The sequence below is a fragment of the Amphibalanus amphitrite genome, unplaced genomic scaffold (genome assembly GCF_019059575.1).
Source record: "Amphibalanus amphitrite isolate SeventyFive unplaced genomic scaffold, NRLGWU_Aamphi_draft 000754F_arrow, whole genome shotgun sequence".
Classification (NCBI taxonomy): domain Eukaryota; kingdom Metazoa; phylum Arthropoda; class Thecostraca; order Balanomorpha; family Balanidae; genus Amphibalanus; species Amphibalanus amphitrite.
The window spans coordinates 152,682-175,014 of NW_024882248.1; the positions used below are offsets into that span (position 1 = coordinate 152,682).

The window sequence follows — 22,333 nt, forward strand, 5'->3', positions numbered from 1 at the left end:
CCACGCATCTACACATAGTCGCACTTTCACACATTCGCACATGCGCATCACCAATTGCAACGTATCCCTCCGTCTGCTCGTTTTCCACTCGCTGCTGACTGATAAGGCGATAGCTCTTGTGACGGTCGTTCCCATCACGTTGTCATGCTGTAGCTATTGTTGCTTTTATTGTGTCCCTTCGTCCCATGGAGACGTAGCCTAGCAGCTCTGAAGGGACCTGTGGGCGGCCCCCAGGGCCACCACGATGCTGCCGCTCCGCACCTCCTCCATGTTGGGGTTGATGGTCGCCATCAGGCGATGTCGGGTGCCCATCAGAGCCGGGCACCGCAGGAGGACATGCTTGGACTGTCCGCCTCCTCTCAGCAGACGGGTAGAGTGCGGCTCTGCATTGTCGGTCGTCGCACTGGTTGCACCCCGACAGCCAGGAGGGCGCCAACCCGACTCTGTGGCGCCATTGGGAGGAGCTTGTCCAGTGGCCGGCGCGGAGCTGGTGGATGTCCACCGCCGCTGGCCGGTCGCCGCCGGCAACGGTAGGCGGGAGTCGATCCCCGTCAGCTGGTGGAACCAGCCGGCTGGCCAGGCCCCGACGGTGCGAGCCCTCGCCACTCTGGCGGCGGCCCAGTGGGCCTTCTGGACGTCTATAAGGATTTGTTTTTAGTCGAGTATGTTTGCCTTCTTGGCGATGGTGTCGGCCCTCTCATTGCCCTGCAACCTGCATTGTGAGGGCACCCACTGTAGGTAGACCAACAGGCCTCCAGCTGTCAGTCCCCAGAGGGCTCTCCAGATGTCCACTCCGAGCGAAGAGTGCTGGGCGGCCCAGCCACCTCGGATGGCGGCGAGGGCGGACTGCGAGTCGGTGCAGGCTACGATGGTGTCTTCGGCGTGCGGCGGGTTCTCCAGCAGCTAGGAGAGAGCAGCTCGGAGGGCGACCACCTCAGCTCGGAAGCTGGAGCACAGGTAACCTGCCGGGGCGCGGATCGAGTGCTCTTCCCCGTTCGGCCAAACGATTAGTGCCCCCGGCGCCTCCGTCATATTCTGTAGCTCGTTAGTTACAGTATGCTCTTCGCCCTTGGCACATTTCTTGGCTTCTCCATCAAAAATGTCCACAGCTGGCCTAGAAATGGTGACCTGCCTGTTTCCTGAGATATCCAAAGTAGAAGTTCCTGTAATAACAGGCCACCACCGGCACATATTTTTGTCCCAGCTACTTATACTCCAATCAGTCCTATGCATCTTGTTTCTGCTCCACCGCTATTTTTCCGTCCGTTCTTCGCAGACTGGCGTATTCTTGAGCTTCCCGATCCCGATGCAAGTTTTGCGGTAACATTTAAGAGCGGCAACCTTCATCGTTTAACATTGATGCGAAGGGTACGAATTCCATCATTTCATCGAGCATTCTTCCGAGATGATTTGATCCAGACCATAATGAACTACAACCCCATACGACACACTGGATAAACTTCATTGTTTGATTGAATAAGCTTACTTCTTTTGGATGTAGTGGCGTATCACTGCCATGGGTATGGCATTATTTAGCGCGGCGTAGCTTCGAACTGCGATGGCGAGTTGTTCTTTTCACATTAACTGCTGGTCAAGTTAAGTCTTTGTAGCTCCTTTCAGTGAGTCTTTTTTTCTCCAGAATAAAATAAGGCACTAGGCATTATAGGAAGTATGCTGAGACTGGCGCCGTCGATAGTGTCCTGTTTTTCTTCTTGCTGTGTGAGTCTCACAGGAGTCAGTGTTTGCAAAAGTAAACTTGCAAATCTGATTGTCCTCAGCGTTATCTCTTATCTCGATTGATGGTTTCGTCTGTGAACATTTTTTCCTTTTAGTTATACGGGAGGCTAAAAAGTTGCCTTTTTGCTAGAAATTATGTTTCGTAATCGTTTCACATTTTTCTTGCCCTGACTCTGGCTTGATACCCGGAATGACATCTTCGCACCACACGTTTTCTGATCCGGTTGTGATGAGGTAGTGATCGATAATATTCTTTCCTTTTTTGACCATTTTTTCGAGCTATTTCTTACTTATTTTTACTGCTTCTTGTGGCCCTATATAATGTATCGTTATTTCTCAAAACCCTTTTCAAAACCAACGTAAATGACTAGTTCCGACAAATTAGCAACGACAACCAACAATGCAACCAACATTCAAAAGCAAGAAAATGCGCGCAAAGTACGGCTGCATTTGTGAAGTATATACCTCCAGCGTGAACAAATGGCTAACTGAACGAGAAAACATGTTCTCATTTATATACATTTATTTCTTATTTATTTTGAATTCAACAAAAAAATGTACTCCGACAGGTAGATAAAAGTATGGGCTATCCTATATCCAAATTTGTAAATATTCTGACACCCTTTTCATTGTAAAAAGATGGATAAAAGTGCACTTATTTTTGGGCCTCCAATGCTGATTTCCTCGGATCAGCGCACAGTCCATATATAGAGAAGTCTGTGACTTGGCACATAATGACGCTAGAGCTTAAAAAATGGTGTCATTGTGTTTCTGGTGATCAGCCGAATCGAATGCTATGCGATATGATGCAATTTGGTTAACTTGAACTTAATTGATTAATTAAAGTTTACTTAAAAATTAAGAAAAACTTTATAAGTACAGTTAAGCAGGCTAAAAGGTATATCATTCGACGCGCCTTGACGTGCTGAGTTCACTGGTGCTTTTCTTTTTGCTCTATCTTAATTAGATCAAAAGTTATAAGCGAAAAACTTTTGACCTGTTTTTAGCGAAATTTTTACATTTATACCCCCAAAACCCCCCTAAATATTGACCTAGAGCAACCAAATTTGCACAGGGGTGAGAACTCCAGGGGGCCCACCTACCTACCCAATTTGGTGTTTCTAGGTGCCATAGGAGCCAATCGCGAGGGGGGGTCGCATCGACCCCCCCTGCCAGGCCGTGTTATGAAAAATGCCCTGCCAGGGCGAGGGTTAAACAACGTAACTGTAACAATAACATTCCGCGATCACATTTTGACCCCTGTGCCAGAAACAAAAAATCTCGGTTTGTACTTTGACAGCACCCTGAGCTGGGACCGTCATGTTTCCATCATCACTCAGCGCTGCTTTGGAGTTTTGACTGGTCTGTCGCATCTTAGGGGGCACCTGCCCACGGCCGTGCTCTCCGCGCTGATCCACGCCCTAGTCTTCTCTCAAATTCGCTACTGTATTTCGGTATACGGAAATGGCAAAAAAAAGCAACCTCTCTCGCATTCAAAAGATTATAAATTACGCGGCAAAAATCATTTTTGGTCGTAGGAAATACGACCACGTCTCCGACCTACTTCAAAGACTGGTCTGGCTCAGCGCGGAGGGCATAGCATCATACCACACTCTCTGCGTGCTGCACCGCGTGCTCCGGTCTGGCGAGCCGGAGCAGCTGGCGGCTGGGCTGTCCACTGTCGCAGAGGCCCGTGCGGCGGCCGACCGCATGACGCGGCAGGATGGACTGTTGTCGGTCCCCCGGTCCAGGAAGGACGGAGATGGGCCGTCGCCGCTTTGCCTGCCGCGGGCCGACACAGTACAATGGTCTGCCGCGAGACCTCATCGAACTCCCCGCGTCGCGGTTTGCACGTCATCTGAAGCGTCACCTGGTAGATTTAGCGCCTGACTGACTTGTTCGTGTGCGAGTGAATGTTCTGTGAGATTGCATGTGATGTTATCCATGTATCATTTTTAAAACCGTGACGAGAGGTCCTAATAGCCATGACTTACCATGGATGACCTTAACCCGGCAGTTGCTGGGGTATTTCGCCACCCACCGTTTGCTGGGGGGGGGGGGGGGCGTTAAACGCCCCAGCCGATAACTCGAGAACCAATAGGCGCAGAAACGCACGAGGCGGCAAACGAAAGAGCGCGACGAGATGCTTCAGATGAGTACTTTAACCCGCGCCCGGCTGGGGGTCCTGGATTTCCACGCCCTGCTGGGGGGGGGGTGTTTGAACACCCCCCCCCCTTGTAACTCGGCTCCTGGGCCACGTAGCGATACGCGGAAGGCGGCGTTCGAAAGAGCGTCAAAAATAATGACGAAATCACTTCGGTCAATTTTTTGGTCAGGTCAAAGGTCAGGTCACCAGAGGTCATGGAAGGCAAAATTTCGCCGATTTCCAGGTCGAATGTCGAAAATTTCCAAGAAGCCAACGCATAACTCGGGAACCAATAGAGCTACAGCGCCGCGGAAAAGCGCATTCGATAGCCCTATTAACGCCCTTTCTGAGTAATTCTCTCAGATTTGACCTAACTTCAACGGTTTTGCCTGCAGGGGGCAAAAACTGCAAAAATAGCCGATTTTTTCGGAAACAGTTTTTCTGCAATAACTTTTGACCCAAGCCCTGTACGAGCTTACTTTTACCGTCATCGTGTTCCTCTCGTCAAGACGCATCGAATGAACTATAACTTGACCTTGAAAGGTCAACTTGAAAATTTGACCTCAGGTCAAGGTCATGACCTGACCGGAAAGGGTCATGTTGCATATCAGTCGATCCGTATCGTCGAGCTTAACACATCTAAGGCGTTTTCATCGCTCTAGCATGCCTCTATCAAAAGTTATTTGCGAAAAACTGTTAGATACCATTCGTGACCTAAGATGACCTCAGGGCATAAACAAGGGTCACGGACGCCATTTTCATGTTCAGTGTGTCTAAACCACTTGTAATTCGGTGTTTAGGAGTGTTTATAATGTCTTTCGTCCAAAAGAGGCGCATTTCAATTTTCTCCCATTGACTTATAATGGGGAGGTCGCAAAATTGACCTGACCTTAGGTCATCGATATCAAAATTCTGAGATATACATTTTGTACATGCTATTGCTCTTAGCAATCGCTGAAAGTTTCAAAGCGATCGGTCACTCGGTGTAGCTATGACAGACATTGAAACTTTTCATGAGGTGAGGTCACTTCAAGTGACCTGGTGACCTGACCTTGAATGACCTTGGTCTGAAATTTTCACAACATGTGTAGAATTGATGTATGATAAGGTGTACCAAAAACGGCGGCGCTCCGCGCCGCCGTTTTTGAGATATTCGCGAAAAACCACAAGGGGGGGTGTTCAAACACCCCCCCCCAGCTGGGCGCGGGTTAAAGTTGAATTTTGAGGTCACAGGTCGGGTCAAGGTCAGGTCAAACACCTGAAATCGGGCTTTCAGTAGCATGGACTTCAGGACTTCGCAATGGGCGCCTCTCGTCATAAACTCTGTCCAAACGGTGCACAATCCATCATATAAGGCCTACAAGAGTGCAGCTCCATGTCGGGGTCAGTCAAGCATAGGCATAGGCGTAGGAACAGGGGGGGCCGGGGGGGGGCCATGGCCCCCCCACTTTCGGAGGTGGGGGGGGCCAGCAATGTTAACTGCCCCCCCCCCCACTTTTTGCTGACTTAAGTGTCTGTCTGTACCTAACCTACCACCCGGTAACTTGACAACTATTCAGCTTGCCCTTTAATGAGGATTCCTTTTTGTTTCTACAGCGTTATTGACCGCAATTTCCTTCACTCAATGAAGGAAACCATATCAGAGACAAGACTGTGAGTCCAGGTGACAGCATTTTGTTGAATACGAGGCGCGGGACAGCGAGCACTAAAAAGGTATAGGCAATACTAAGACAATACTAGCACGGTGCAGGAGAATGCGTATACAAACGACCAACGCTTGACCTTATCTGCTTGGGGTCGGCATAGTTCGTCAAAGGCGTACTAGCTGGGGGCCAGGGTGACCGTGCCTCAGCCTCGGTTCAAACAGGCTGGGGGCCAGCAATGTCTGTTTCTGCCCCTCCCCCTTCCACTTTCAGTGCAGTGGCGGTCGCAGAGGGGGATCAGGGCCATGCCCTTCCCCCCTCCAAAGGCCAATCAGGGGGCCATCATATCATTTGGCCCCCCCAAACAACCAATGGGCCCCCATGGGCGTATGGGGCTCTGGCCCTTATTCGATTGTCACGAGACTCAAGAATCCCACGCTAGCTATTAACAGCTCCCAAACCAGTCTTTGAGGGTCCTACACTGATCTCGGAGGGCCCTTCAGTGGCGGTCAAGCGCCCACATTGACCTCTGAGAACCCACATTGACCTCATTTGAGGGCCCCTAAACCGGCCTCAAGGGCCCAGCCGGCGTCTGAGGGCCTCACACCGGCCTCTGGTGGCCTCATTTCTGTCTCTGGGGTCCCAAGACTAGCCTTTAGGTGCCTTTGAGGGCCCCGCACTGAATTCTGAAGACCCGATGCCGGCCTCTAAGGGTCCGCATCGGCCTCTGAGGGTCCACCTTGGCCTGAGGGGTCCAACGCCGGCCCATGCCGGTCTTTTAGGGCCCCACACTGACCTCTAAGGGCCCATGCTGACCTGTAAGGACCCACATTAGCCTATGAGGCCTTGCACGGGATTCTGAAGACCTGATGCCGGCCTCTGAGGCCCATCTTGGTTTTTGAGGGCCTTCTGCTGGTCTCTGGGTTCCAACACCGGCCCATGCCGGTATTTTAGGGTCCCACATTGACCTCTAAGGGCCCGCACTGGATTCCGGAGATCCAGCCGGTCTCCAAGGGTCCGCATCGGCCTCTGATGGCCCACCTTGGCCTATGAGGGCCCTCCGCTGGTCTCTAGGTTCCAAGTCCCGCCCATGCCGGTCTGTTACGGCCCCACACTGACCTCTAAGGGCCCATGCTGGCCTGTAAGGACACGCATTAGTCTCTGAGGGCCTTGCACTGGATTCTGAAGACCCGATGCTGGCCTCTGAGGCCCATCTTGGTTTTTGAGGGTCTTCTGCTGGCCTCTGGGGTCCAACACCGGCTCATGCCGGCATTTTAGGGTCCCACACTGACCTCTGAGGGCCCATACTGGCCTGTAAGGACCCACATTAGCCTCTGATGGCCCAAGTCGGCATCTTAACCCTATTAGTGGCAGGGGAGGGGGGGTGTTTTTATCCACCCCTCAGGTTTTTCGGGAATATCTCCGAAACCGCTGAAGCTACGATGCTGAAATTTTGACTTTTCCTAAAACTAAATTGGGCACATTCCCTGAAAATTTCAAGTTCATACCTTTACCAGGGGCGGCTCCAGAGCACTGGGAATTGGGGGGTCCTATTCGTGAAGCGAGTCATTTGGGGCGAAGATCACGATGCTGATGTATTATAACTGTATACACCAGTTTTACGAACATTGAATGAAAGGTATCATGTGATAACATATACAAAGTTAATGTGCATCCTCTTTTGACACGTTTTTGCTATAATAGGCGGATCCAGGCGTCCAAAAAGGGGGTTATGTTTTACCTCCCAACATAGGTGCCCTGACACCGCCTATGCATGACCAATACAATTGTAGTCGTTTTCTCATAAGAAAATTGTAACATAACAAGACCATTGCCACCCTTTTTAGAAACAGTACCAACAAAAACCTTATTTACTATACTTTTTGTGTACCCCCAATCTCAATTATCTGTATCCGCCTATGATTTTTGAAAATGCATATTTTTAGGATCCATGTGAATTCCTGGTTCATTCTCTATCGATCGGCAAAAGTTGCGTTAAGATTGGTTCAGAAACCTGGCCGTGATAAACAGTCTAAAATGTATCTGCAATTTGCCCGTTTTTACCCCCCTCTACCCCCCATTGACATTTTTTAATTTTTATTATTTAGAAATGTAGATCACGTTGAGCGAAATCGAATGCCGTTTGAATTTTGAAAATCGGCCCGTTAGATCTCGAGATATCAAGGGGGGGGGGGTCGTAAACAGCCCCCCCCCTGCCACTAATAGGGGTAGCCAGGAACCTGCCACTAATAGGGTTAAGGTCTCATCCTGCCCTTTGCAGGCCCTGTACTGGTCTCTGAGGGCCTTAACCCTCGCCGGCCGGGGGGGGGGGGTCGGGTGCCGCCCCTCTATAGTTTTTTTTTTTCGCGATAGCTCCGAACACGCCGGCGATAGAGAGCTGAAGCTTGGCATACCTGACCTTTGAATCAAACGGGATCTTTTGACACCAACCGCATTTTCGGGTCAGATCAGGTCACTGACCCATGTGGTCATAAGTGAACCTCTGCACGGTCTTCAGATGTCGCAACTTCGCAACGCCCTCACTGCCAGAGGAGATTTCACAGGGAAATGAACCTTGGATGACCTAGTATCCAATAGGAGTCTCTCAACTTGTATAATGTATATCTCGGATTTTTCCTAAAGTTCATATGAGGTCAGGTCATTTTCGTGACCTCACCATTTGGTATAAGTCAATGGGGATAAACTGAAAACTTTTTCTGGCGCCGGGAACGATCGATCTCCAACTATCTCAAGCACACCGAATCGTGATTTCATGCACTCCTTGCAAGGTTCGATGCGTCACTTTTGCAATGTTGACCTTGCGCGACGTCATTTATGAAGTTATAAGGGTCTTATTAGTTTTTCGTCAATAACTAGGTACCGATCAAATTGAGCTAGCGAGTCGGGAAAGCCACCTATGGACTCAAGAAGACCTGCCGAATCGAATGATATGCGACATGACCTCCTTCGACCAATTTCGTGACCTGGGGACGCCGACCTGACCGTGACCCGAGGTCAACAACCTAAGTTTACCTCACCCAAACAAAAAGTATATCATTCGACGCGCCTGAGAGAGGCGAACACGATGCTGGCAAAATCGCGGCTCTGCGGCCATTTTTTGCGAAGTTATTCACCAAAAACGGAACCGTGCCTTGAGGCACTTGACCTGACCTCAGAGGTCACCGGTTTTTGTTTGTTTTGTTGGGTTAGGCCCTTTCGGTCCAATAGACCATTTCAGAGCCGGAAGGATGATAGGATATAGGGGGATACATTGGTCTGGGCAGGCACCCTAGTGAGTCGCCGGGGCTGAGCCCGTCCAGAGGACAGGCCACCCAGCCCCAAGGCACTCACTGCACCCGGCTACGGGGTGCGCTCCCTCGGGAGCAGCGGTGCCGCTCCAAGGGAGCAGCCCGCATGAGATAAAGTTGCCTGTCCAGCCTGGAGGGGGTTGCGGTGTGGAGGAGAAGGATTTCAGTATCCTGAGGATAGAAGCACGGAACGGTGTCAGAGGTCACCGGTTGACCTAGGACCATAAAATCGGGTATCGATCTCTGCGTCTCGTAACGGCGCACACGCTCGTTTTACCGCGACGCGCTAGCTCCACCTGGGGCGAAACGGCGAGGGGGGTCGTACCCGCCCCCCGCCCCCTCGGCCAGCGCGTATGTAGAAAACCTATAGGACCGGGCCGTGGAGGGTTAAACTGGCCTCTGAAGGCCCAGACCGTCTAAAAGTCCCACACCGGCCTCTGATAAGTGATAGTCAATCAGCCCAGTTGCAGTGGTCGCTGATATAAAACCTCTTAAAAACGTTATAGGCCTGGCTGAGCCTAGCTGGGCCGTTCATGCTGATTTTTATAGGTATATTGAAAAGACTCGCTTTGCAAGTTTCACGCTTGCTCGTAATGAAAAAGTTGCTGGATGCCTCTGGAATTTGCATGGGTGCCAACGGCTGCGGAGGACAGGGGAACGCGTCCATCAGTTTGAGTTTATGGATGGGAGTCTCCCTGAAATTTCAACCAATTTTTTTTCTTTTTTTGTCTCGATTTTTTTTTACCTCTGAGCATGTTTGCGAAAACAAAGTGGCCGAAATCCGAGGAGAAATCGGATTTTGGGGGTAGGTTAGGTTTTGGACCTCTGGGACCCTGGCCCCCCCACTTTCGAAAACGTTCCTACGCCTATGAGCAGAGGTCAGGGTCAAGGTCAGGTCAACCGGGTAGGCACATATCCCCGAAAATCAAAACTGATATTCGCAGCCTGTGACACATTTTTTTATAGGTAATTTGGGGCGTAGAACACGATGGTGACATTCATTTTATCATATGAGTACGTGTTTGGCTCAAAAAGTTCAATTTAAGAAATGCATGTATCATGGTCGTGAAGTAGTCACGAAAAATTGCCAAGATTCAGTTCAAGATTATGGAAAATGCGGAACGATAATCAATAATCGAAGATAGCCATTTGATTGATCATGGTATTGGCAGTCTAATGGCGTTTACGGCATGTCTGTATGTCTATTCTGTGATTTTATATGATTTTTTTTAACATATGCCGTTTTTGGTCGAAAACTCAGAAATCATGACGTCACTAAAACCTCAATATCTCAAAAATTTTCCGACCGATTTTTTTGAAACTTTGTCACAATAAACTTCAATCAATTCCCTACAGGTACCCTGAATTTGGCGCGCCTGCGGCGCGCCGTTTTTATGCTATGGCCCGGCGAAAAAAGTGGGGGCGTTTAACGCCCCCCCCAGGCCGGGGAGGCAACCGGCGCGGAAAATAGCACGATTGTAGTTTTGGAAGAATATCTGTTGCGGTAAGAGGAATTATACAAAACATACGTCCTAGGAGCAAACATGTGTTATTCCTCCGTACTTTGCACTACATTTCCTTTCTCCAATGGCCAGCACTTAGCAAATAATAGCGCAATTCTAAATTGGTAATATATGTGTACAGTAGCAACTGCGGGTCCCCGTACCCTCTTCGCCCGTACCAACCCTCCTCCCGGCCGGCGCGTATGTAGAAAACAACAGGTCCTGCGGGGTTAACTCTCGCCCTTATTTGTGTTTTGCTAGCCGCAAACGCACAGGGCGGGGCTAAGTTATTGGTTGACCTTCCAGGTCAGGTCAGTGACTTAAAAGTCGGGAAAATCGGGACCTGTCAAAACTTAAGAGAGTTAGGTTCTTACGAGTTTTTTCGGGGCGCTGATCACGAATTTCATGTTAGCTTTGATCACCGACGATGTCTTGATGTTTGTAGGCCAGGTCGGGTCAGTTCAGGTCAGGTCAACCAGAAGGCGTCTTGCTAGCTGTCCATAGTAGATGTCAACAACCACTGACAGCCTCGTGACGTGGTACGAAGGCGCCAAGATTACTTCCTAAATGTTCAAATGGGTGCTAAATTCGAAATCAGCTCCAAAAACTAGCCTAAAAATATATGAACCCAGAAGAAGTGAAGTAAGGTCATCAAAGGTCAATGACCCTGACCTGACCTTCACGTGACCTTGACACCCACCATAATGCATGGGACCACCATCTTTTCACATGTTTGAACGTTTACAATCACAGAAAGACTGGAAACGAGCGGATAATAGCCGTTTTTACGAAGGGCTTCCTGGCGAATGCCCATCTAATTTGAACAAATCTGCACAAAATGTATACGTTGATGGCCGTCGTGAAATACTCCTGAGCTGAATGTTCAAATTTTGTTCTCCTTTTCTTTTTAAATCAACTAGATTGAACAAGATTTTCATTGGACAAGATTGTTGACGGCCCTCCTGTGAAACAAGACTCGATGAATTCTTAAACTCCCTATAATAGTTATTTTGTAACAACCCTAGGTTCGTTGCATACTAACTAGGGAGGTTGCAACGACCCTAGTTTCGTTACAACGTCCCGGAACGAGCAGTTATTTTGTAACGTCCGTTGGTAAGAAGACATTGTTTCAAGTCCACAAACGACAAAACAGTGCAATTCAAATCTTTATATCTATATTTCGCAGACGTTTCAACGACAAGGCGTCTTCGTCAGTGCAAATGAAATGAAACTTAGTACATATGTTTAATTAATTAGCATATTCGATAGCATATTCAATAGGATATTCGACAAATATTCGATAAATTACTATTCGTATTCGGATATTCGACAAATATTCGATAAATTACTATTCGTATTCGTTCAATCGTTCACATGAAAGGGTGTCATTTTCATGTGAACGATTGAACGAATATGAATAGTAATTTATCGAATATTTGTCGAATATCCTATTGAATATGCTATCGAATATGCTAATTAATTAAACATATGTACTAAGTTTCATTTCATTTGCACTGACGAAGACGCCTTGTCGTTGAAACGTCTGCGAAATATAGATATAAAGATTTGAATTGCACTGTTTTGTCGTTTGTGGATTTGTAACGTCCCTAGGGTCGTTGCAAACAAACTGATCGTTCAGGGAGGTTACAAACACCCTAGGGTCGTTGCAAACTAACTGAAATCGCATACTCCCTGTAACATATATACAGTTACAAACTGTTTGTCTTATCAATCGCTGAAGTTATAAAGGGATCGTTCAGTCGGTGTATCTATGGTGAGCATTTGCCTGTTCCGTAGCTTAGTTGGTAGAGCACCGGACTCCCCGCATTGTCTTCGCTTGCGTTTTGTCCGCCGCACAGTGTGGCCAAACACCAGTTTAGCGCGAATTAAATCCCAGCGCTGCTCGGATCCGTTGAGAATGGTTCCCTGGTTTCAAAATTGACACTTAAACCTATGTGAGACCTTTTACGATGCATTATAAATGCTTGCTGACATATAATGGCATAGTTCCGCCTCTAAAAGTAAGGAGAACTAGCTTACGACGGGTGATGTGCTTACCAGCCCAGGGCTGTGAAGTCGATGGAGTTACTCCGACTCCGACTACGGCTTTCAAAAGTCAATTTCAACTCTGACTCCGGGCAAAACTGTCGACTTATACGATCGACTCTGACTCTGACTCCGCAGCCATGGCAAGTCCACGCAGTCGATGGATTTTCGGTGACTCAGACTACGAGTCTTGGTCCGGATTCCAAAATCGATTCCGATTCCGACTCTGACTGCAGGGTCAGAACTGTTGACTCCGAACGACTCCGACTCTGATTACGAAATCCTGGAATTTAACCGCAAATAAGAGGCATAAAATTGTGGGTCCCGCCTCCCAGCAGCAGCAATGATGGGCGTGTTAGGAGGAGGAATCGTTTACGAAATTCCCATCATTTCTCTGGTAAATTCTTATGGTTGTCCAGAGTTTGCTTGAAAAAAATTCAACATCTAATTATGTTTCTGTGTGTATGTTCCTGGTGAAGCACATGAATCAATAGATGGTTGCTGAAATACACGCACCGATAGGACTGAACCTCAGCAATGGGAGTAAAAACAAAGACTCACACCATAAGCACCTTCATGTCATTAACCCTCGCCCGTATTGGTGTTTTGCTAGCCGCGAATGTAGGTCGGGTCAGGTCAGGTCAGGCCAACCAGTCCTGCCGGGTATTCATAATTAATAGGTGTCAACCGCCAGTGACAGCTTCGTTGCATGTTACGAAGGCACCAAAACTTCTTCCTAAATGTTCAAATGATTACTAAATTCGAAATCAGCTCCAAAAACTAGCCTGGAAGCATGTAACACTAAAAAAGGTGAACCGAGGTCATCAAGGGTTATTGAACTGACCTGACCTTCAAGTAATCTTGACACCGACCATAATGCATGGGGCCAACATCATAATATAACATGTTTAGACGCTTGAAACCACGAAAAGACTGCAAACGCGCGGCTAATGCAAGCAAACATACGCCCAATCGCGCTTCCGGCCAAACATGGTCTCGAGAAATAGGTCACAGGTCAAAGGTCATTGGGGTCAGGGTCGTGAAATTTAATGGGTAGGTGTAAAATTGATAAACTCGAGGGTACTGAAAGTTTCGTCGCGATCGGCCGCTTTTTACATGAGCTTTTTGTGAAAAACCGAGAGGGGTCCTTTCGACCCCCGCCCTCACCCCCTATATGGGCGAGGGTTGAAAAATTGTCAAGATTTATTCATTGGCGACCGTATTCTGCAATATAACAAGTCAGAAATACAGCGGTTGAGCCATCCGCGTAACGTTACGGAGCCGCCGCCGCGCCCACCCTGTAGCCGGACCTCCCCGGGCGGGCCAACCCGATACGTTCAAAGCTGAGCCAAAGGCCGGGGGGCAGGTTGGGGCAGGGTTTCTTGAATGGATCATGTCCAGAAAAGTGTGGCGAATCTTCTCATGGTAGATTTGGCGTGGAGTTTTTTGGCCATTTTCTTATATCTCTACGTTTTTAAGATGGACAGTGTTTTCAGGGGATGTTTGAAAAGGTCATTTTCAAATGAGCATAACTCATCGGTTAGTCCAAGGATACCTATAGAATTCGAGTATACTATCAAATATAGGCTCAGTAGTCATATGCCACTCCAATTATTTCTAAACCTTTCCGACAATTACGCCAAAATGTGTTGTAAACATGACGCGGGTTTTCGACGATTTCAGCACACCCGGGACCGGCATTGCGTATGTCCACTTTAGCTAGCTTTTTGGACACCGAAAGGAAGACATTAAACCAAAGTATTGTGATATTGACATACTTTGGACAATTTCCTATCGACTGATAGTTATAAAAAGTCAAAATTCCAAAATTCGTTTTTTTATTAAATTCGCGCTAATCTGGCGTTTGGCCACACTGTGCGCCGGTCGAGCCGGAGAGAAAGTTACCGAGTGAAGGTCATTCAAATTTCAAAAACTCAATGAAAATGTCACTGGAGTCACGAAAATGTTTGAGTAGGTAGGCATAACATTATTAACTTGGGGGGAGGGGGGATGAACGTATCGTTGCAATACGCTGTTCGTTACGCGAGTAACTAATAAATAAAAATTGTATGAGTTCATCCTTACTCCACCCGCTCTCCCTCGCCATAAAAAAGCTCCCGCTCCTTCTCCCTCTCCTCCCATCTCCATTAATTGTGTTGCATTTTATTTATATGCAGGAAAATAGAGGCGTCAAAGGATATGGCCGAATATCAGCGACCCTTGCTGTGTAAGCAATGGAGTATGACAAGTGGTGGTAATGGCCCCGTCCAGCGCCCATAAAGTGGGCACCACTCGTGCGACCTGCTGATAACTGTTCTAGAGCCATAAAACACCGTGAATGTTTTAAGCTTGACGATACGGATCGACTGGTATGCAACATGTTTTATTTCTGGTGAGGTCATGAACTTGACCTCAGGTAAGTTTTTAAAATTAATTTTTGTAAAGTCAAATTATAGTTCATTTATCGCATTATGACGAGAGAAATACTATATCCCGGAAAAATAAACGTAATACCGCTGAGCTTAGGTTGAATCTGAAAATTGAAATCATTACTTAGAAAGAGTTATAAAAGAACCGTCGAACGTGTCTTTTTAAGTCATTAAATATCAGTAGGTATGCTGCCCCCCTCAGATGCCAAGTGCCGCGCCTATGAGTGCAAAATGCCGCCCCTAATTGTGATTGCCGACCCAGTGAAAATCCCTTATAATACGCCCTGTAAGGGAACGCAGCATGATATAACCATTGACTGTTATTTATTGAACGACCTAATAGATAGGTACCTGTCTGAAACTGATGTAATCAATCCATTTTATGCTTTGCATCACAATGCTTCATTATACACTCTTAACCCGCGCCCCGTAGGGCTATCGGCGTACCCTACCACCCGTAGGGGAGGGCCGTTTCGGCCCCCCCCCCCTAAGATCTCGGAAATTTACCGGCCGATTTTCAAAATTCAAACGGCGTTCGATAGCCCCACCGGGGTATTGAACCAAATTTACCTTGTGACCAAATTTCATTGACCTAGGTCAAACCAATGACGTCACAGGTCAGGTCAAGAGTCGGATTTTCACCGTTCACAGGCATTTCAAGAAATGTGTTGTGAAATCGAGTAAGTTGGTAATTTATTGAAAACCATCGATGGTACTTTGTTCGTCAAACACATACTTTGCTATCTGAGGTCACTGATACCAGATCAGGTCACAGCGAGGTCAGGTCACCGGGGATCACAATATGAAAGTGTCGTGTGATACATGTTTTATGGTCCATTTTACATGACAAATGCGATTATGTGGGTTAGGCAGCCTTTGGGGCCAGCCTACGTCACGATTTGGTGAAGGTCAGGTCAAGGTCAGGTCAAATTAGGTAAAATTTCAAAGTTGATATTTTTTGAATAAAATGGGTATCGATTCGATGCAGCTCGTCACGGGGAGTCTAATATTTGTCTTTGTTTTGCTCTACGAGGTCTAGAATTGCCAAAAATTGAGTTTGAAAATTTGACGTCAAAACTTTTTAACAGTGTTTTCGCTATAACTTGGCCAAAAAACGAGGTATCAATCTGAAATTTGGTATGTAGATAGAAGACGGTAGGTACTATGACATTACATATATTCCGTTTTTTTTTTTGGAAACTCAAAAACTTTTTGGATTTTTTGGCTAATATATAAAAAAAATGTTTTTTTATTTTTTAAGGTCAAAACTCAAAAATTGAAAAATCCCAGATAGCAGTTTTGTAGTCCTGTCAATTCTACATCTTTTATGTCCTGATCATTTTTCTGTATCTTCAAAGCTGTAGGCCTGACCGCTCTTCTCGCGAAGTTTTTTTTCGGTCGAAAATGGCAAAAGATGACGTCATTCTGACGTCATTTGCGGCCAACCTATCATAGCTTCTGGACAAATTGTTGGTCACAATGTGTAAAATTGATGCCCGAAGGGGTCCTGTAAGTTTTGTGGCGATATCTCCAGCCGTTTAGGAGATGTCGACGGAAAAAGACGGGGGGGGGGGCGTTTCGCCCCCCTCCCTACGGGGCGTGGGTTTGACGTCCTGAATAAAAGGCAAAGTTGAAGTTAGGACACCTATGTACCCCATTATAGTCGAGGTCACGAACGGTCATCAGAGGTAAAAAAGGGTCAATGACCTTCCCCTGACTTCCTTTTACCTTGATAAGGTCACTCATGCTCCGAAATAGCCAGCAAAGTCATTGATGTGGTTGATATTTCCCAATAACACGCGATAATCTGCGATTTTACGCACTTCTGGCCTGAGGCTGTATCTCTTATAACGTCATAGCTCTGTGACCTGACATGACCCGGTCAATTTTTTTTTCTTTTTAAGTTGCGCAAAGATGCCGCGTAGGAAATGCAAAATCTTGTCGAGCTCTGCTGATCTGTTAAGCATCCATCTCAGAAGAAACTAATGGGGGCTGCATCACCCCCCCCCCCTCCCCTCCTCATGCGAGGGTTGATTCAGACCGGACGTAGTAGGCCTGACGGGGAAAAGGGCGCTATTAAGTCGGATTCCTCGAAAACAGGTGGTGATAGGAGGCTAAAATTTGGGCAACAGACGTTCAACTTGATCCATCCAAGACGGACCTTTCGACGTATCGCAAAATTTTGAGCAAAGTCAATTCATTACATCTAACGTTTGACCTTGGAGAGCAAGAAGACTAGGTACCCACAACGGCAAGTGACCTAATCAAGGGTAAATGGTCATGAAATGGTCACGTTTTTGCTAACAAAGTTAAAAGTTTTTCATATAATTTATTCCTGGATCTCGTATCAAATCAAATCCAAGTAGGTAGACGTACGACAAATGCTCTAAGACGTCGTCGACGTCGAAATCTATGTGACACGTCGAAAGCTACTCAATGATTTCGAAGTCACATTTCGTCATTGAACCACCATTCTTCAGATTTCTGCCATTGAAACTATTATTTTGTTGTGTTGACCCTTATGCAATTATTATTTTTGTTTTTGACTTTTTGTATTTGACTTTTTATCCTTTTGACTTTTAGCGTCTTTGACTTTTTCCATTTGACTTTCTGCTTTTGAATTTCTGACATTTGACTTTTATTTTTTTGACTTAAAGCCTTTTTGACTTTTTTGCATTTGACTTTAAGCTTATTTGACTTTTTACCATTTGACTTTCATCTTTTTGACTTTTCACGGTTTTGACTTTTTGCTTTTGACTTTTTGCATTTTTGACTTTTTGCATTTTTGACTTTGTGCATATTTGACTTTTTGCTTTTTGACTTTTTGTCTTTTGGCTTTTAGCGGATTTGACTTTTTGCCATTTGACTTTTATCTTTTTGACTTTTTGTCTTTTGACTTTTTGGCATTTGACTTTTTGTCTTTTGACTTTTTGGCATTTGACTTTTTGTCTTTTGACTTTTTGTCATGTAATCGGGCATACCTGTGTGTTACCAGATACGCGCTGAACCACCCGTCGGTGGGGTACTGCCAAGGCATGTCTGACCTGGTATCTCCACTACTCTACGTCCTTCAGAACGAGGCACAGGCCTACATCAGCTTCTGTGGTCTGATGCGACGACTCAAGTGAGTACCCTACTTAAAGGGACCCTCCCACCTTCAAAAAAGTTAATGAATTGGCATGAAAGTGATGTCGCTCGGTTCAGAAAGAGCGAAAACGAATATCTACCAAATTTCATCGAAAAATATTCACCGGTTTTCAAGATATTAGACTTTTACTTTTGTTTACTTCTTGGGATCTCCGCTGTTCCTAGCGACTTTATTTGAAAGTGCGGCATTTGTTGCGCGCAAAGCAGCATATACCACCGCGTGCTACCAAACGTTTTAGTAAAAGATTTAAAAATCGTTAGATCTCCGCTGACGTCACAAATTCTAAGGGGGCATACCAATGCATTAGCCCCTTAGAATCCGAAAACTGCAAGTTTGAAATTCCATATCTCCGAATTAAAACATTTTTCGATGTTGTGAGTGCCCAAACCGGTATTTTCAGGCCATGGCCACCAATTTGGCTATCTCAACTCAAAACTAATGTTAAGGTGGGAGGGTCCCTTTAACCCGCGCCCTGCTGGGGGGTGTTTGAACACCCCCCTTGTGGTTTTTCGCGAACGCCGCTGTTTTTGGTACACCTTATCATACATGAATTCTACACATGTTGTGAAAATTTCAGACCAAGGTCATTCAAGGTCAGGTCACCAGGTCACTTGAAGTGACCTCACCTCATGAAAAGTTTCAATGTCTGTCATAGCTACACCGAGTGACCGATCGCTTTGAAACTTTCAGCGATTGCTAAGAGCAATAGCATGTACAAAATGTATATCTCAGAATTTTGATATCGGTGACCTAAGGTCAGGTCAATTTTGCGACCTCCCCATTATAATAAGTCAATGGGAGAAAATTGAAATGCGCCTCTTTTGGACGAAAGACATTATAAACACTCCCAAACACCGAATTACAAGTGGTTTAGACACACTGAACATGGAAATGGTGTCCGTGACCCTTGTTTGTGCCCTGAGGTCATCTTAGGTCACGAATGGTATCTAACAGTTTTTCGCAAATAACTTTTGATAGAGGCATGCTAGAGCGATGAAAACGCCTTATATGTGTTCAGCTCGATGATACGGATCTACTGATATGCAACATGACCCTTTCCGGTCAGGTCATGACCTTGACCTGAGGTCAAATTTTCAAGTTGACCTTTCAAGGTCAAGTTATAGTTCATTCGATGCGTCTTGACCAGAGGAACACGATGCCGGTAAAAGTAAGCTCGTGCAAGGCTTGGGTCAAAAGTTATTGCAGAAAAACTGTTTCCAAAAAAAAATCGGCTATTTTTGCAGTTTTTGCCCCCTGTAGGCAAAACCGTTGAAGTTAGGTCAAATCTGAGAGAATTACTCAGAAAGGGCGTTAATAGGGCTATCGAATGCACTTTTCCGCGGCGCTGTAGCTCTATTGGTTCCCGAGGTATGCGTTGGCTTCTTGGAAATTTTCGACATTCGACCTGGAAATCGGCGAAATTTTGCCTTCAATGACCTCTGGTGACCTCACCTTTGACCTGACCAAAAAATTGACGGAAGTGATTTCGTCATTATTTTTTATGCTCTTTCGAACGCCGCCTTCCGCGTATCGCTACGTGGCCCAGGAGCCGAGTTACAAGGGGCCGGGGTGTTCAAACACCCCCCCCCCCCCCCAGCAGGGCGTGGAAATCCAGGACCCCAGCCGGGCGCGGGTTAAGATACTGGTGTTTATGTTACAGGGAGTATGCGATTTCAGTTAGTTTGCAACGACCCTAGGGTGGTTGTAACCTCCCTGAACGATCAGTTTGTTTGCAACGACCCTAGGGACGTTACAAAATAACTGCTCGTTCCGGGACGTTGTAACGAAACTAGGGTCGTTGCAACCTCCCTAGTTAGTTTGCAACGAACCTAGGGTTGTTACAAAATAACTAGGGAGTTTAAGAATTCATCGAGTCTCGTTTCCCAGGAGGGCCGTCAACAATCTTGTCCAATGAACATCTTGTTCAATCTAGTTCAGTTTAAGAGAAAAGGAGAACAAAATTTGAACATTCAGCTCAGGAGTATTTGTGGTGCCCGGGACAAGGTACGTAACTGTGATAATTTTGGCTGCATTATATCGCCAGCATATGCTTACATGTAGAAAGTAGAGTTACTGGGGTAGGTGTGATGGATATCCGTCGCTATCCGTGTGCGGGTTATTCCTTACACTTTTAGGGGTGCGGGTCGGATAAAACCCCTCGTTTTTTCGCGATTATCTCGCGCTAAAAGCGGCCGATCGTGACGAAACTTTGAGTGTCCTCGAACTTATCTACGTTACTGGTTACACATTCCCTATACAGTACATGATCCTGAAACCAATGACCTTTGACCTTTGATCTGATTTCTGAGACCATGGCAGACCGAAATGATTTGCTGTTTATGTTAGCGCACATAAAATTGCGTTTCCAGACTTTTATTGTGATTACATATAAACGTGCCAGCATGTGAACTGATGGTTGTCTCATGCATCATGATGGGTTTCAAGTTGACTTGTCAGTTGTCGCCTGTCGGCCAGGTCAAGGTCATTGACGTTTGATGACTTCGGGTGACTGTTTCAAATTTTACGATTTTAACCCGCGCATGACTGGGGGGGGGAGGGGGGCTCTACAGAGCCCCCTTCCCGTTTTTCGGCAATATCTTCTAAACCGTTTCACGGATCAACACGAAACTTGCAGTAACGTCAGCTGCATCAATTGGACACCTGTGTTAAAATTTCAACTTTCTAGCTACCATAGTTTGGCCGAAAATGACGTCAGAGTGACGTCATGTCGGCCGATTTTGATACAAATTATTGAATTACGGCAAACGCTCTCAAGAGCTTAGTTTTAAAGCTAGATCCAATTTCTTTGTATCAGTGGACTACAAATACACGTAGCTATCAAACTGCCTCTAGAATTTTCAAAATTTTGAGAATTTCGAAAAATATATTTTCACAATTTCAAAAATATGTTTTTTGATTTTTTCAAAAAGCTTTTGATTCTTCGCAAAAACCGGAATATATGTAATAGAACTCACACTGATGACCTACTCCAGCAAGTTTTAGCCCAATATCTTCAAAAATAGCCAAGTATTTGCATTTTTGTCAAAATTTTACAATAACATATTTTTAAAAACCATTTTCAGTACGCTTTTGACATCCTACAGCAATATAAATGGCACCATCGTGTTCCAGAGCTCAAACTGCATCTGATAGGCAACTTTTGTGTTGAAAAATTTCATTTTCAAAATTTAACCTTTTCTGACCTGAAAATGACCAGGCCCCCGGTATATTCAGCTGAAAATGACCTCAAATGACACAGACGACATAACTTTCGAAATCTACGTGTAAAATGGACCATAAAACATGCGTCACGTGACCGATACATGATATACAATTTTCGTGACCTAGGATGACCTGGCCTTGACATGGAAAATTGGAAGTAAGAGTTTGGTAACCTCAGGGTATCTAAGGCATATATCAAGGAGTGCGTAAACCAGAAATGAGCCTGATCGGACTTGTCAGCCGGCGGCCAGAGCCTACATTGTAAGCAAGCAAAAATGCCGATAATTTTTACTTTGACCTGACCTGTAACGTCATCGGTGACCTCGAGGTCAATGAAAGTAGGTTTCGTTCGACAGTTTTTTCCAGGGCTATCAGACGCCGTTTGAATTTTGACGATCGGCCCAGTAGTTTCGGAAATAGGAGGGGGCTCTGGAGAGCCCCCTCAGTCACTCGCGTATATTTTTTTTAGCTTATTTCGAATCCAGCATTCGTTGAAACATTTGAGAAGTACGTATAGTTGTGGTGCCAATGCAACTTGCTTCGAAGCTGTCGCTGGTGGTCTTGATGTCTTGATGTTTTTAGGGCAGGTCGGGTCAGGTCAGGTCAACCAGTACGCATCTTGCTAGCTATCCATAGCAGCTGTCAACCACCACTGACAGCTTCGTGATCGTGACATGTTACGAAGGCGCCAAAATTACTTCGTAATGTTCAAATGGGTGCTAAATTCGAAATCAGCTCCAAAAACTAGCCTAAAAATATATGAACCCAGAAGAAATGAACTAAGGTCATTAAAGGTCAATGACCTTGACCTGACCTTCACGTGACCTTGATACCCACCATAATGCATGGGACCACCATTATTTCACATGTTTGAACGTTTACAATCACAAAAAAAGACTGGAAACGAGCGGATAATAGCTGATTTTACGAAGGGCTTCCTGGCGAATGCCCATCTAATTTGAACAAATCTGCACAAATGTGCACCTAATTTGCACAAAATGTGTACTAGATGGCCGTCGTGAAATGCTCCTGAGTTGAATGTTCAAATTTTGTTCTCCTTTTCTTTTTAAATGAACTAGATTGAACAAGATTTTCATTGGACAAGATTGTTGACGGCCCTCCTGTGAAACGAGACTCGATGAATTCTTAAAC

The 22,333-nt window shown here is 46.0% G+C and overlaps 1 protein-coding gene across 1 annotated transcript in view; it reads left to right on the forward strand.

Moving 5' to 3' along the window:
• Positions 1-22,333, forward strand: part of LOC122365650 (TBC1 domain family member 25-like) — a gene marked incomplete at its 5' end in the record, with an annotated part of 201,187 nt that overhangs the window by 135,245 nt on the left and 43,609 nt on the right. The window contains one exon of the mRNA XM_043337057.1: positions 17,807-17,935. Coding sequence (XP_043192992.1) covers positions 17,807-17,935 — 129 coding nt within the window. The remainder of the gene's footprint in view (positions 1-17,806; positions 17,936-22,333) is intronic.